The 17,247-nt window shown below is 34.9% G+C and overlaps 1 protein-coding gene and 1 long non-coding RNA gene across 6 annotated transcripts; both read left to right on the forward strand.

Moving 5' to 3' along the window:
• The first annotated feature begins 648 nt into the window (after positions 1 to 648).
• On the forward strand, positions 649 to 4,640 carry LOC142626374 (receptor-like kinase TMK4). The gene is made up of 2 exons (XM_075800197.1): positions 649 to 3,065; positions 3,773 to 4,640. The coding sequence occupies exons 1-2, from the start codon at positions 785 to 787 to the stop codon at positions 4,285 to 4,287; spliced, it is 2,796 nt and encodes a 931-aa protein (XP_075656312.1). The 5' UTR covers positions 649 to 784; the 3' UTR covers positions 4,288 to 4,640.
• Positions 4,641 to 8,771: 4,131 nt separating this feature from the next.
• Positions 8,772 to 14,339, forward strand: LOC142623476 (uncharacterized). Of its 5 annotated transcripts, none has more exons than XR_012842148.1 (4): positions 8,772 to 10,829; positions 11,154 to 11,220; positions 12,329 to 12,412; positions 13,833 to 14,339. It is a non-coding gene; the product is annotated as an uncharacterized LOC142623476 (long non-coding RNA). The 5 variants fall into 5 exon arrangements; XR_012842150.1 differs by having other exon boundaries at positions 14,073 to 14,339; XR_012842147.1 differs by lacking the exon at positions 13,833 to 14,339 and having other exon boundaries at positions 12,329 to 12,619.
• Positions 14,340 to 17,247: the final 2,908 nt, after the last annotated feature.

The following is a 17,247-nucleotide window of genomic DNA, read 5'->3' on the forward strand; positions in this document are numbered from 1 at the left end:
CAGGACATATGAAATTTAAAAATTAAATAAATGTCATATATCACATGTCCAACTATAAAAAAAAAAAAAAAAAGGAGTTTCTCAAAAAACTTTAAAAATAGGAAAAAGAAAATTAAGTTAGATAAAATCATTTTCTAAAATAGATTATTATTATTATTATAAAAAGATGAAAAAGTGGAAAGAGAATTTTGTGATTTACTCTTCAATGTCATTTTTTCTCCAAGTTAAATAATAGTTTGAGATTTGATTATAAGTTATCTTATTATTATTATTTTTTATTATATGCCGATCTCATATGAATTACCTACTTGTTTTTATTAAAAGTAATTATTTTTTTATTACTGTATACGGGTTCATACAAATTATTTTCTTACCTTATCTAACTTTTATCTATTATTTATAGTAGTTTTAAGATTTAGCAAAAAGTTAGATAAACGGTTACTAAATAAAAATTAAAACTATCTGAAAAAAAAAAAAAAAACTCCGGCAACCCTTATTTCTTTTTAACCAAGTAATGAAAAATTCACAATTTCTTTTCTTCTGCTTGCATGAAAATGAGACACAGCAAGCATCCATGTGACCCTAGCACGACCATCCTCCCAAGTCCCAAATCAAAACACGCTTTCCAACAGAGACGGAACACAACTCAACAACAGAACACACCTCTCTCCCCACTTTCCACCTTCCCTGTCTGTATGTAGTGTGTACACAACCAAACCAAATTTCAAAAACTCATTTATTTTTTTCTTCTCTCTCTCTCATACTCATCAGTCTCTCTCTCAAAATGGGTCGGCTGAGAACCCTACTGATCTATCTCTCCACCTTCGTATTCTCCTTTCTAACTCTTTCATCTGCCGATGACTCCGCAGCCATGGCCAAGCTCCTCGCCTCCTTCGTCCCCGCCCCAAGCGGCTGGTCCGCCACCACAGACTGCTGTAAGTGGAAAAACGTTAACTGCGACGGAAGCAACCGTGTCACCTCCATCAACTTAGCTTCTCAGTCTCTCACAGGGACTCTTCCTTCCGATCTCGGCACTCTCACCCAACTCACCACTCTCTCTCTCCAAGGCAACTCTCTCTCTGGACCTCTCCCCTCCCTTGCCAACCTCACTTCTCTCCAAAAACTCTACCTTGGCAACAACAATTTCACCTCCATTCCTTCAGGTTTCTTCCAAGGACTCACAAGCAGCTTACAGATCTTAACCTTGAGCCAAAACCTTGATCTTGCACCTTGGACCATCTCCACCGAGTTGACTCGGGCCACTAGCTTAGTCACTTTTTATGCTAGCAATGCAAACATTATTGGGTCTTTACCAGATTTCTTTGAATCCTTCCCGAGTCTTCACGATCTCCGACTGTCTTTCAACAATCTCAGTGGCACTTTCCCTAAATCCTTCGGTGGATCCGGGATTCAATACCTCTTGCTCGACAACCAGCAAAATGGCTTGTCAGGTACCATTGACGTGTTGTCGTCAATGACACAGTTGAAGCAAGTGTGGCTAGACTACAACAATTTCACTGGTCCAATCCCAGACTTGTCAAACTGTACAAGTTTGTTCGATCTTCAGCTCAGAGACAACCAGTTCACAGGCCTTATCCCAGCTTCATTGATGTCAATTCCCTCATTGAGAAACGTTTCCTTGGATAACAATATGCTTCAAGGGCCTTACCCACAGTTCCCATCTAGCGTGACCACTCACACTCTTGATGGTATCAATAGCTTCTGTGATAATACCCCAGGTCCTTGTGATCCCCAAGTGACCACATTGCTGGAAATCGCTTCGGCTTTTGGGTATCCAATCAAGCTAGCCAATTCTTGGAAAGGCAACAATGCTTGTACTGACTGGACTTTCATTATCTGCGATTCACAGGGGAATATTACCACTATCAATTTCGCTAAGCAGCAATTCGTTGGGGCGATCTCGCCTGTCTTTGCAAAACTCACATGGTTGAGGAATTTGTATCTGAATGATAACAATTTGACGGGTTCCATTCCGGATGCTTTAACCAACATGACAAGCCTTCAGGTTCTCGACGTCTCGAACAATAACCTTACTGGGTTGATACCCAAATTCGGAGATTCCGTGAAGCTAACTACGACCGGTAATCCTTTGATTGGGAAGAATACTCCGAGCTCTGGGAGTGGAGGGAGTTCTCCGTCGGGTTCAAATGGCCCATCGCCCAGTGGGAATCCGGCTGGAATGGGGTCTAGTGGCACTTCCGTCTCGCATGGTATGATTGCTGGTATAGTTGTTGCCGTGATCATATTTGTTGTGGTTGTGTTGTTTGTTTCAATTAAATGTTATGTCAGTAGGAGGCATAGGAAGTTTGGGAGGGTGGAAAACCCTCAAAATGGAAAAGAAGTTGTTAAGTCTATTGGCATAACGGGTGGTGCATCGAATTCAAATGGGTATGGAGGTGTGCCGAGTGAGTTGCAGAGCCAGAGTAGTGGTGATCATAGTGAGCTTCCTGTTTTTGAGGGTGGGAATGTTGCGATTTCGATCCAAGTTTTGAGACAGGTGACCAACAATTTCAGTGAAGATAACATTTTGGGTAGGGGAGGATTTGGAGTTGTTTACAGAGGAGAATTGCATGATGGGACTAAGATTGCTGTGAAGAGGATGGAATCTGTGGCAGTGAGTAGCAAAGGAATGAATGAATTTCAGGCGGAGATTGCAGTCCTTACTAAAGTTAGACATCGACATTTGGTTGCTCTTTTAGGATACTGTATCAATGGCAATGAGAGGCTTTTGGTGTATGAGTATATGCCACAGGGGACATTAACGCAGCATTTGTTCGAATGCCATGAGAATGGGTGTTCTCCTCTTACTTGGAAGCAGAGGGTTACAATAGCATTGGATGTGGCGCGCGGAGTGGAATACCTGCACAGTTTGGCACAACAAAGTTTCATTCACAGAGATTTGAAACCTTCCAACATACTTCTTGGGGATGATATGAGGGCCAAGGTTGCAGATTTTGGTCTGGTTAAAAATGCGCCTGATGGGAAGTACTCTGTAGAGACTCGGTTGGCTGGGACATTCGGGTATCTTGCACCAGAATATGCAGGTAGGCTAAGCCTGTGATTTCTATATTCTTTTGTTTTGATTGAATCAATCCTGGTGTTGCTTAAATTTCATATTTATCACCACTTTTTGTTTATGATAATTTATCTAGAATTATAAAACTCTGCTCATGGAATCCATGAACGTTGTGTATGCATACATTTTATGCTGTTTTATATTTATGATAAGAGAATTATTTTACTTCCCAAGAAACGAAAGTATTTCTATGTTTTTAAAGCCAGAAAAGGGTGGGAACAGATAGCATTAGCATGAGAATTGTCAAAGACTTTGCAGAGAGCATTACCTTTGCAGATTTTTTGAAGCCTTAATCACCAATGGAAGATACTATAAGTAATATGAAATTTTGGCAATTTGCATTTCGTTTTCTAATAACCAGTTTTCCATATGATTACTTGGTCAAAACAATTCTCACTCGATTTTTTGTTTGGTTTGGGTGAGATGATTTCTTTTCATTTGCTTGTGTCATATGGAGTCTATGAGTCATTTGTGGTTGTACATTGACACTAATGTTTGCTGTGAATTATCTGTCTGGTTTAATAAACTTCACTGGTTGAACTTGCTTGAGGTAGATACTTTGATTTGTATGAAGGGTCCAGTCAGTCACTTAAGATATTCATACCTTTACATTTTATCGCCACTTATTCTGGACTACTGCAAGTCAGCCTGATCGGTTTCTTTCCTTGTCAACAGCTACTGGAAGAGTGACAACCAAAGTGGATGTCTATGCATTTGGAGTGGTTTTGATGGAGCTGATTACTGGTAGAAGAGCACTAGATGATACTATGCCAGATGAGAGGTCTCATCTGGTCACATGGTTTCGTAGGATCCTAATCAACAAGGAGAACATCCCCAAGGCCATTGACCAAAATCTTAACCCCGATGAAGAGACGATGGAGAGCATATACAAAGTGGCCGAGCTGGCAGGTCATTGCACTGCTCGTGAGCCGTACCAGAGACCAGATATGGGGCACGCAGTCAACATCTTAAGTCCTCTTGTAGAGCAGTGGAAACCAACTTCTCATGAAGAAGAGGACACTTATGGCATTGACCTAGACATGAGCCTTCCTCAAGCTCTGCAAAGATGGCAAGCCAATGAAGGTACTTCCACAATGTTTAATGATGTATCCTACTCCCAAACTCAATCAAGCATTCCCTCCAAACCTTCAGGGTTTGCAGACTCGTTTGATTCAATGGATTGCCGATGAGAAAGGGGAAGAGGGGGGGGGGGGGGGGGTCGGGGGGAAGAGAGGTAAAGTTGGGATGATGAGGATATGAGACAAAAGTTCTGGTTGCTAATGCTATTTGGTCCAGCGGGTTACCAAATGGTGTCCCAACATTTTTTTGCCTGTTATTGTTGTTTGTTATTATTCTACTAAACCTGGAAAATATAGATGCATTATGCTGTTCCAATTTGTTCTTTTAAGGCTAACAAATTCATTTGGTGATGGTCGAGGTCGAGATATCAGAAAGAAAGGAAAAAAAAAAAAAAAAGGTACAGATTTGTATGATATTCTTTTAATGTTTTCATTTAATAGAAGGTTACATTTATTGCTTTGAACATGTTTGGGTGATGAAATATTTTCTTTTTTATTTAGATCTGTTTGAAATTTTGAATGACTATTATGATTATAGGAATGAATGATCCTTAAAAGCTGTCCAAATAATACTACCTTAAGGATTCTTTTATTTATTTGCTGCAGCAAGGATCCAGGGCATACTTTGATTTGACTATCAAAAATACAAAAGGATTTGGTTGAGATGTGATATTTTATGTAAGGAAAAAAAAGCTTTATTTATAGAGAAAGTGGGTTCGGTGTGGTTGTGGCTGTAAGTCTGTGAAAGTAATGTGAGAAGCATGTGGAGTGAGAAAGCGTTCATAGCGGCGCATGTTAGGGTATTTGGAAAGTGTAGACGACTTTTGTAATGTTGCAGCCTGCACATGTTGTGGGACCTTTTTTTATTTATTTGGGTAGGTATTTATTAGTAGCTGTATTGACGCATTAAGATTTAAGATACGCAACGGTGGCCTACAGCAGGAAGAATTATTAGGTGACTGCTGATAATGTGGTCTTTCTTTATCTGCTAACTAATAAAATGTTGTTATTTATATAAATATGATATCATTTGCATAAATAACATCATCTTATTGGTCATGGAGGATCGCATCAGCAGTCCTCGTGTAAATAATATATATTTATATAAAATCGAAGTCTCTAGAGCTTTCACAACTTTTCACGTCATCACTATTTTCTTTTTCTTTTTGGTTTTATATCTTATATATTTATTATTTTTTTTTAACGTGTAATTATTTTATCAAGTGTTATAATAGTTTAGTTTAAGTAAAATTGTTTCAAAAGCTTGAAAATTCTATTTCAAATTCTATAACAAAAATTTCAACAAATATAAACCCTGCCAAGGTTGAAACCCTTCATACTTACTCAATTTTTCACAAAGAAAACACACCTCAAATTGATGCCATAGTAGGAAGCAAGTTGATTCTTCATCGAGAACAAATCCTATTGTACAAAGGCCACCTAATTGCTTTTAATTTTGAACTCGATTATCTTATTAACAACAAAGTCTATGAATTGCAGTGATGGACAGTCGTCCACAAATAACATCCACGCAAGGGCTTGATGTTCTTCCTAATTATCTCATATAATTCTATGAATAATTTATTTAATATGTTTTGGAATTAATATATTTAGATGGTTGGCATGGTAGACAACGTAAAAACAATTTTCTATAATTTATGTTGCCTTTTGCATAACCCTAAATCAATGTTGAAAGGTTGTGTTTTACAACCATCTGATCTTGGTAACCAAACCCTATGATTGTTTATGATTATTTATGTTCATTGTTTATAGTTTAAGCCCATTAAAACTTATTGCTTGATGGTATTTCATGGTTTTTTTTCTCTTTTTCTTTCAAGATTGCTAGGAACACAACCTAACATGTGATTTGTTTTTCATTGTTTAAGGTTTAGACCCATTAAAATTTAAAATTTATTACTTTTTAGGTTCATGTACTTTTTTCTTCTTATTTTTCTCTTTTGAATAGTCATATATTTTTGGCATTTTGGAAGTTTTCACATCTGAATTTTTGTGTTAGTTTTTGCAATATTTGAACATGTTTAGCAGGTTTCAATAACTATACCATGTATTATTCTTTTGAAGGTAATCAATTTTTCTTTTATATTTCTCTACTGTATAATCATATATATATATATATATATATATATATATATATTTGTTTTAATAATTTATAGGATGTAAATCTTATGATTTCTTAATATTTTTTGGCATTTTGGAAGTTTTAACACTTGAATTTTTGAGTTATATTTTTGTAATATCTAAAATTATCTGGAAAATTTCAATGACTATAGCCATGAATTCTTATTTTGAGTGTAACAAATTTTTCTCTTATATTTCTCTGTTGTGTAGTTACACACCCACACACACACATTTTCTATAATTTGTAAGCTCTTAATTTGTTGATTCTTTTCAATAGCAATAGGCTTATAGTCATGAATTATTCTTTAATATTTTTTGTAAGTCATTGCATGTTCAAGCAATGACTTCTTTATCAAATTGTAACACTAATTGAAGTTGTACAAGAGCAATTCATGCAATGATGTAGTTTTTTAATCAATTTAAAATTTTATAAAATTATTTTAGTTTACCACACAAACAGGTAGGTTCCTGTGCATAACACGGGTTAGCGACTAGTTTCTCCTAAAGCAGAAATCAAAAGAACAATATATAATTGAATTGATGCCAAATAAGCTTTTTGCTTTGTGGTGGAGCATGACGATGTAACAACAGCATAGCTCTTTTTTGAGAAATCTGTTTCTGAACTGTCACTAGCAAATTGCAAGTTCCTGTACTTTAGGGGCTGTTTGGTTGGTGAGTTTAAACAACAGTTTTTAGTATTTAAACAATATTATACGTATTTTCACACACTTTTTCACCTACACATATTTTTAAAAAAATACAAACAATGTTACTAGAACAATATTACCAAATAGACCCTTAAATTCTTTGTTAACGTGGTTTACACCATGAAAAGTTTTTCTTATATATATATATTTGATGCAGGCCATCATATATATTATAAAGGAAAAAAAATGCACATACTTTCTCCCGAATTTTATAGTGGTCATGACACTTTTTAAACTTTTATTTAGAACAATTTACTCTATAAACTTTAAACAACGGTCAAATCAACATATCTGTTAGTCTCCCATTAACACACATAATACACGTGCATCTCACCTGAAATTTAAGCCACCAAATTTCCAAGGGCTGAACCGCATGAGAGAGAGAGAGAGAGAGAGAGAGAGGTGGGTTTGGAAGCCTAATACCTTCCCATCCACGTACCCCAACTTCAAACCCAATGTCTGGTGCATAGACCTTTGGTAAGAGGCTTAAGTTGGTTCCTGGACTTAAACTAAATGGCAACTTCCAACTATTCATCTTTCAATCCTACTTTGTTGAGGCATACTCCCAAGGGCAAACCATGTGTCCACAATACAATGCGCTCACAACAAGTAAGGGCCACATCTAGGCTAGGGTGCTCACGCTTATCGTATGAGATCCTTGACATGAGAGATACCAATCAGCTGTGAAATAAGATCAAGATTGAACTCCAATCTAACTCCATGTACAATAGAATGAAATGTGTCCTCTTTAGTATTATGGTTGACATTTTGAAAAGAGCTCTAGCACAAGGGCGGAAGTGGGCTCAATGAACTCTCTAGTGAAGTTGACCTGGCCTTTAGACTCAAAACCCCCAGGTATACAAGTGTTGGAAAGCGCAAGAAAGTGGGTCTCTTGGGGGGCATATGGTGATGACTGTGACATTCATGAAACGCTTTAGCAAAGTCCTCATTCCTAAAGTTATTCTTATCAAAATGGAAGGATGGGGCACTAGTTCAAAACCCCTTAGAAGCCATGATCCTAAAGGAAATAAGAAACAAATGCAAAGTGGATTGACACTTGTCTCAATGGGATGAATATGCATAAGGCGCTTCACTAAATGGATGTAAATGAAATGATGTGAATACGTGACAAAAAATATGAATTAAGGACAATTACATGGTTCATTAATTGATCATGTGCTCAAATGATGATTACTTGATAAAATGTCACTCACACATCTTGTTAAAAGCATGGTGTGCAACATGAAAACAACCATGGATTAAGTGAAGAATCACCCATAAAAAGGTCCAAAATTTACACTCACATTGCCTCAATGGCACCAAGGGGAACAAACCCCATTATGTACAAGCATTAGACACAGCTAAAGCTCACCTATAGCCGCGTTTTTTATAAATGCGGCTAAAACTATATACCTATAGCCACGTTCTGTAAAACGCAGCTATAGGGCAGTTCTGTAGCCGATATTTGTAGCGGAATTTTTTCCGTAGGGCCATGGCCACATTTGAAAAACGCGGCTATAGGTCCAGCCGATTTTTTTTCTTTTTAAAATGTCCTATAGCCGCGTTTAGAAAATGCGGCCATAGGCACACCTAAAGCCGCATCTTGAAAAAATGCGGCTACAGTGTTGTCTGTAGCTGTGTCTCAATCGCGGCTATAGAATCAAACAATTTTTTTTTTTTAAAAAAAAAAGGGGCCAATAGCCGAGGCTTAAAGCATGTCTATAGTTGCGTTTCTTTAAACGCGGCTCAAGTCTGATCTCTAACCCGATCTCTCACCTTCTCTCTCACTCTCTCCCTTTAACTCCCAAACCCTCACCTTCGATCCACTCCTCTCTACCACCGATCTTTCTCACCGTGCTGCTGCCGACCCAAGCTACAATTCTTCTGCACACCCAAACCTAGCACTCCAAAGCGTATTTCTGGGTACCCAATTTCATCAGGAGATCAACCCGAGAGTACGAGCACTCTTCTTCGTCTCTGTTCTCCTCACGCTTCTCTTCTTCTTCGAAAATCGGGTTGGTGGGTTGGTACGTGGGTTTTATCAAGCTAGCATGTACGAAAAGTATCACTTCCTCACTTATTTACATAGCCGCTGACCTTTTCTCTCAAGTGATGAATTCAAACCTAGAACCCCTTTACTTTTAGTTTTTGTGTGCTAGTCTTTGTTTGGTTCTCGAGAAAAATAGGAAGAAAGAAAGAAAGGAAAGTCGTTTCTGTTAATTTGTCGGTTGAGTGTTGAAGAAAATGTGGGATTTTGGAGGGTTTAATTAACGTTATAGTTGTTAATTTTATGAGGTTGTTCGTGGTCTGATAAGTTAGTTAACTATATTACATAAATTTTACTGTTTTTACTTTTCGTAGTAGTTTAATAATTTTTTCAAACAAGCATCTCAATGAGCTAGTAGCTTGGTACATGTTTACAACCTTAGTTAGAAGCAATGTATGTTGGGTTTTATGCTTTTTTGTCAATTTTTTAGCTAATTAGTTCTCTAAGTAAAAAAAGAAGAAAAAAGAATTCAACCATTGTTGAAGGCTTCATAATTGATAGGAATGGGGGTTATGTTTCTTAATTGAATAATCTATGCCTGATACTATCTTATTGTATAGCATCCATTACTTGGGTTGTTTGGGGTAACATGATTAGAAGTGATTGAATTCGCTTAACACTATTACGGAGTGATTGAATTCGTTTAACCCTGTTTGTCCTGATCTTATGTTTCAATGGTGATGATGATGATGATAATAATTCTCAGACTTGTGTTGCATCTCCTTGTATTAAGAAAACACCAAAGAATTGTTATTCCAAGACCTTTTTGATTTTGGCTTTATTGATTTCATTAGCATGTGATGTGAATATCAGAATACAATGTTTTATGATACTATACATCTATAACACCTAATTGTGGAAATGATAGGGTGGGAACTTAAAAATCTTATCTGATGTGAAAATCAATTTTAAGTGTTACATTTTGTGAGTCTTATGGTGTTGTTGACTCAATAATTAGGAGACCCTTTTAGTGGTACTCTCTGGAATTTGCTAGAATGTTGTTATTTGTTTTGTGAATAATGTAGGCATCATAAAGGACAAGATTGCTATCTTTTTGGGTCAATTTTTAAGGAGAATTATCTGAATGGTTTCTTTCTATGTGATTATGTTATGGTTTGATGAATACCATAGTGTGTGCAATTGTGTCAACTATTGCATATGTGCATGGTTCTTGTAAGGTCCTAGGATTTAGAATGTTCTCTCTCGATCTTCTTTTTAATAGTGGGGTACTAGTTTTACTCTCTTTTGGGTTGTAGATTATGCTATTTTCCTAGTTGAGGAGTTCACCCTGCTAGCATCTGTTGAGTGCATCATAGCACCATGGGTCCAGTCCACACCTTATCAAAGCTCTAAATGAGCTTGTCTTGCAAGCTTGTAGAAAAGTCAGCCTTCATTAAATGAGACATGACTTGAGGCATGTGGGACACGCTGGTTTTTTGGCTGAAGCAAACAAAGGCCATTTGGCCATTTTGGTTACTGTTGACAAATAGAGACACAGAGAGAGACCAAGAGCTTCTGTGAGTGGAAACCAAAATATTGAGAGCAAGACACAGAGAGTTTTGAGAGGTGCAATCCGAATGAAGCAATAGAGAGATACACAGTGAGGGTGTGGGAGAGTGAAAAAGAAAAAGGTGACATTTTTCTTTGCTCAAGCTACACACACAAGGAACATAAATTGGTGGAGTTTTCTTGGAGTTTTTGAGTGTTACAACCATGGAGAGTTGGAGTATTCAGAGAAAGATTTTACTACTGGTATTATGGTGAGATTGTATTTTACCCCTTGAGATTTAATTTGTTGTATATCCAATTTATTGTGGACTCAAGTCTAGCGTAAACTTAAGAGTTGTAATCTCTATTTCATAATGAATATTTTTTGGAGCTGCCTCGTGGTTTTTCCCTCTACACCGGAGGGTTTTTCACGTAAGATTTGGTGTTCTTGTGTGGTTGAGTTTATGTGGTGCTTACTAATTTTTTTTGTTTCTATAATATTGCTATTGCTTGGTAGTTGTATAATTTATATATTACGCATATTTGTGTAAATTTTGTTGGTAGGAAATATAATACGATGCCTTTAATATATTCAGGGTGGCAATGCTTGATGGGGACTCTCTGTGGTACATAAATAATGGGAATGAAACTGTGAAACCTTAGGTAAATCAAAATTTTTCTTCCAATATACACTGTCATATTTTTCTAAACCTTACATTTGGTTGTTCTTGATGAAAATCATGACAATATATTGTCTATAATTATTTCTTCCTGAATATGCTAGATTTTTCTGTATGTTACTCCTGCTGGTTTTCTGCTTTTTGGGTATTGAGGGACAGAAGCCCCTAATTTTCAATGGTTCCATAGTCACTTCATTGGCAATAATTTACTAAGCCAATTCATTATGTCCTTTCACAAGACAACACACTTGCGGCAAATCTGCTTGTATTGATTGTTTCGTTCTAGTTATTCCTTTTCTATATACTCCATGTATTAGGATAGTGCTTTTCTAATGAAATTTATTACTTATTGAAAAAAAATTCTGCTTGTATTGCTTCCATCATCTACCTATTGGGGTACTTCTTTAGGTTCTTTTTAAAGGTTATCCTGTATTTTTTTTTTTTGTTCTTTTTTCAAATTTGATTATAGAAAAGATGCAGATGTTGTTAAAAAATAAGAAAAATTTTACCAATGTTTTCTTGTATTTTTGATTCAGGAAACATTTACATTTAGTTGATTTGATTGCTTGCTGCTTGCACATTTTAAGGCTAGTTTTTATGTAGGACTTAATTTAATTTTGAAACTATCATAAAAATTGAGAGACTTCAATTTCCTCGAAATTAAATTAGGTTAATATGTTGTGTTCATTGTGTTTAAAATATGTTTCTGGGAATTTTTTCTTAAACTTTGGTTAACAGAGCAAAAAACCCACATAAAAAAGTAGCAACTTCCTTCTGAGTTGGGGCATGTATTGTCATATTGTAATTTTTCTTGGCGTGAAAGGAATGTTAGAAGATTCGAGGGATGTGAATGTTCTATTCTAGAGATTAATTTTTTTTTTTTTTTTTTGTTGCAAACTCTCCTTGAATGGAGTGTGGCTGTCTCATTTTTTTTCCCTTCCTATTCTGCTTGATCATTATAATTTTGGTTCTTGATTTTTGCCCCTACAGTACATCCCAATGTACTCAGGTTGGCTACTAATTTAATAATATTTAAAGTTACCTATCAAAAAAATAATAAGTTTTCATGTATTTTGTGCAATCATCTGCAGTACAGTCAGGGGAGCGAATAATGCAGTATGGGAAATCGATTGATGATGGTGAAACTAGCTAGGGTCATATTCCTCATCTTCTTGGTCTGTACAATTTCCTTGCTTTTCCAGAGATTTCTATTGATTTTAACTTTTATTAGACCTTTTGGAGTTTACAGGTAAATCTTCCCATTTGGATGCTAGTTAGTGAAAGAAAAGAGTTTATTTCTGGCATGTAAATTGCTGCCTTGCTATTGACAAGTCTTTGAACCTAATACATATGGACAGGGGCGGAGGTAGGGGGGGTCGAGAGGGGGCAATTGCCCCCCCCCTGACCTCACCCAAACCCCACCCCCCTTATATATATATATATATATATATATATATATATATATATATTTCTTTTAGATTTAGTATTTGTTTTGTATAAGTTTTTGTTTGCTTTAAGCTTATGGTCTTCAACTTTGCAATTGCATGTAATTGTGCTACGAGGCTGTCACTCTTGGCTCCAGTTGTAATATACTCTTCTCGGCTGGTGATTAGTAAAAAACTCTTTCAACTTCATATAATAATGACTATATATTGATTTTTTTTTTTTAAACTTTTTTGAAAAATATACTTATAGTCACCTATGAAGTATCTTAAATACAACAATATTTATACTAAATCTAGCATTACGCACAAGGAAAAAATAAAACTTAACACTTGCATTATATTTATATGTTAATCAAATTTTTTGTTTAATTAGTCAAGTATTTTTTTATTATACTAATTAAAAAAATTGAAATTAATTTTCTCTTCAGTTCTTTATTTTCATCTTGTCCCCCCTAAATTAAAATCCTGGCTCCACCATTGCATATGGAATAACGCCAAAAGTACACTTTTGTGATAACAAATCACAAACTTAAAAGTACAAGTGGTTTATTAACAATTACTTGCCACTTCTATTCATGGCTTCATATGTCAGAGTTGTTAGAATCTGCTTGCATGATTACCTCTAATTGAAACGTTTTTAGTTTGACATGGAGAGTCACAAACTAAGTTCTGAATTGTTTCGGTTGTCTTAGTTAGATGAGATATGTGACATTTTCATACTTCATCTAAATTTTCTTATGGGTGTATGTTTTTGTTCTGGATCATTTTTGCAACCCTGCTTCTCTAACTTTTGCTTCTGCTAAGTGGCAAAAATTTACATCCAGTTTAATGGTAAAACTTTCATCTGTCAATAGGTTTTCTATCGATCTTGGTTTTTTATTAGTTTTTCTTACTTCATTATTGACTTCAAATATTTTTCCTTGAATTTTGAGATGTATAGATTGTCTTGAATACCTTTGAAGTTCAACCATTAAGTGATGAAGAGGGGGATGCTAATAATTTGGAAGAAGAGTCAACGAATTTTAGCATAAAATATCTTATTACCAGTAAACTTTAGTTTTCTATAATGAAGCAGATAAAAATATGTAGTTGTGGGTTTTTGGAGAATAGCTTGAATCTTCATTTAAAAACCATTTATTTTGGGACACAGTTGAAGGAAGAGATGGGGGACAAGTCTCAAGTATTGGAGGCTGTGTTGAAGGAAACTGTGGATTGGGTAATAGATTTGGACATTTAGCATTTTATTTTGGTTCTTTTTAACTTTGTGAGTGTAGGAAAACATACCCATTGAGGAAATTGCACAGTAAGTTTTTTGGTTTTTGATGTATTGGCTTGTGTTATTTTGTCTCAAATTTTGTTCTTTATGGACTTGCACCTTAAATTTCTGCAGGGAGCAAAGCTTATTGTAGGGAAGTGATGGCAGGGATGGCAAGACAAAAAACTTTGAGGTCAGTTGGGAAGTGTTATTGCTGCTTGGTGGCTATGGCTGTATTTCTTCATGCAATTAGAATGTAAAAAACTTCTTGTAACTATTTTTGTGATGTATAGGATCTTTTGTCAGTAGAACTTACAAACTGATATATTTTTTGTTGGGAACTTGCAAAATTTTGGCAATGAACTTCAGAAATTTAAGTATCTGTTTTGTATATGTTGGGAACTTGTTTTGTATTTTTTTTTATGCAATTTGGGCAGGAATTTGTGATTTAGCGAGGTAAAAAAAAAAAAGGAAAAAGGGAAAAAAAAAACGCGGCTATAGACCCATAAGAGCTATAGTTGCAAAGTATAGGCTGCGTGTGTAAGCGTGGCTATAGAAAATGCGGCTATAGGCCAAACGGGCCTATAGTCACGTTTTTAGGGTCTATAGCCATGTTTTTAAAAACGCGGCTATAGCCCTCTTTTTTGCAATGTGTACATAGAGAAATTGAAAGAGGAAAAAAAAAAAAAAAATCTTAAGCTCAATATCAAAACTTGTAAAGACCCTAATTCCTAACCCTAGGTATGAATCTACATGATTTTATGATGAAAATGCGAGAAAAGATCATGAGAGGACCTTGATTTGATGAGTGAAAGAGGTTGGAATCAAAACTTCTAGGTTAAACTAAAATTTGATAGTGTGCGAGAGATAGGGTTTAGTTTCAGACAACTGGGAGAGCTAATTAAGGCCAAATCACTAAATTACATGTTTTAAACAGGTTTAAGAATCTTAGTTGACCTACTATCCTCCAAGACATTTTGTGTGACCTAGGTTGGATGAGTGTCTATTGAAAATGCATGCCATGCAAAATATAAAAGTTCAAACTCTTAATTTTCATGTAGATACTATGTTCATTCTCCAAATGTAAAAAATTACTTTCACAAAGATTAAAAATACAAAGAAAAACATATCTTTGGCTCTTTCACAAAGAATTTAACATGTTTATAGATGTTTGGACTGTTGGGGTTTATGCCCTAAAATCCAATTTATTGTCATATCGTAAATAATTAAATTGTTTAATTATATGAGACTATTTGTAAATGAACTAATGAGACATTATCATAGTCCATGAGATGCATAGTATGTAATTTATGTGATTTAATCACAGAAGATATAAATCACAAGTTTTTTGTAAACTCAGAATTTTAGTTCGTAGTTGGTGATGAAATTAGGCAATTCATCTGCGAAGACTATAACATATCAACTAAAATAATTTGTCTTAATCATGGAAGTGGAGACTTCTAGTTGATATGTTGATATGTTTTAAGAGTTAAGACATATTGAACTAGACCATTGTGAGATTTATTCTTCTCCTAACAATTGTCAATTGAATAATTAATCTCACGACTTTTATATACATGAACTCTCAATCTTGAGAGAATACTGAACCTTATCATGAAGTGCATGTTGCTTTAATATATCAGGAATGAGATCTAAAGTCATGATCAAAACTTCATTATGTTGGGTAGCCACATTTAATGTTGATGGAGCATATGTTCTCAAGATGGAATTCATAATCTCTTAACGAAGATATAAAATATTCTCTTGAGATAAATTTAATGAGTTTGGTTATTCAGAGTGTTAGGCTTAACCACTTTAGTAAGGAATTACTAAAGTATATATTTATGAAATTAAATTTCATAAATATATGATGAATAACTTAAAGGATTAAACTGGGTACTCAAGGATTAAGATGTAATAATCTTCAGTAGCAGTCAACATTTATGACTTTGTATTATTATGAATATTTTAATGAAAGGGTTGCATGTATAATAAAGTCTTGGGATATAATTTATTAATAGGGCCTAGAGTGCAATTATATTTATTTAGTGGTATTAAATATAATTAATGGTAATTTTAGGCTTGTCAAGAGTTGACAGATAATCCCAAGGCCCATTGGAGCTAGAGTCTTATTTGTTCCCTTTTGGTCCCACTCCAAGCCACTTACTAAAACTCAATTGGAATGACCCAAAAAGCTAACACAATTAGATAATTAGTTATATATAAGGAGAGAAATATACAAAATTTCATAAGGTTTTATGGGGAATGAAATGGTCTATATGTGAGTGTAAGCCACTCTCTTATTCTCCCTTGGACACATACGTGTAAACGGATTGAGAGACTACACTTCTTTGGCGGAAGTGGAATTGGAGTGAAGATTAAAAGTGTTTTCAAGTACTTCTAATCTTTAGTTTTTGAATTTCACCGCACCAAGGTACGTTTTCTTGTTCTTAAATTATGAAACTTACATAGTACATGTTAACAATTACAAATGAAGTGGATCTGTTATTTGTTCACTATATATGTTTTGTATGCGATATAAACTATGTTTTTCCAATAATTAGTATCAGAGTGGTCTTCAAATTTGAATTTGTATGACATGTTTTGTGAGTTTTGGAATTAAAGATAGTAATTTCATGATGTTAGAAGATTCTACAATCAATTTTCTACATGGTTATTGAAATTATTTTTTGATGAAAACTAATATTGATGTTAGGATGTTGTTTAAGTTTGATATTAAGTATGTTAGATTGAACTTTAAGGCTATAGCATCAATGGAATTCAGTTTTGATCTCAATCTCTTTCTGAAGTGATCTAGAAACTATGTTTTGTTCAAGTGAAACGTCAAAAACGGTTGCCAGAAAAATTTGAAAAAATTCAGTTTCACAAGTTTCAATCGATCGAGAATCACTTTTGATCGATCGAATGTTCTTTTCGATCGATTGAGTAGTGATCGAGAATCGATTGAGTCAACCCAAGACTTTGTGATGAATTTCTTCAATTTTTCGATTGATCGAGAATTCCTTTTGATCAATCGAATAGGAATCGAGGACCGATCGAGTCATCCAGAAACTTTGAAATGGATTTGATGATGTTTTCGATCGATCGAGAAATAGCTTCGACCGATCGAAATGAACTGTTTTTGAAATTTCACTAAGTTTTAAAACAGAGATGAAGTACAAGGTTATTTATGATGAGATTACACATGGTTCTATATAAAGTGATTAATTTTATGGTCCTTAAAAGTTAAGGACATTTATTAATCATTATGTAACTAAAAGACCTAATGAGATCAAAGATATTAGTTAAA

Source organism: Castanea sativa, chromosome 2, assembly GCF_040712315.1.
Source record: "Castanea sativa cultivar Marrone di Chiusa Pesio chromosome 2, ASM4071231v1".
Lineage (NCBI taxonomy): Eukaryota > Viridiplantae > Streptophyta > Magnoliopsida > Fagales > Fagaceae > Castanea > Castanea sativa.

Coding starts and splice junctions, on each gene's coding strand:
- LOC142626374 (XM_075800197.1), top strand. CDS start 785: ATGGGTCGGCTGAGAACCCTACTGATCTATCTCTCCACCTTCGTATTC. Junction 3,066..3,772: donor TCTTGCACCAGAATATGCAG/GTAGGCTAAGCC, acceptor CCTTGTCAACAG/CTACTGGAAGAGTGACAACC.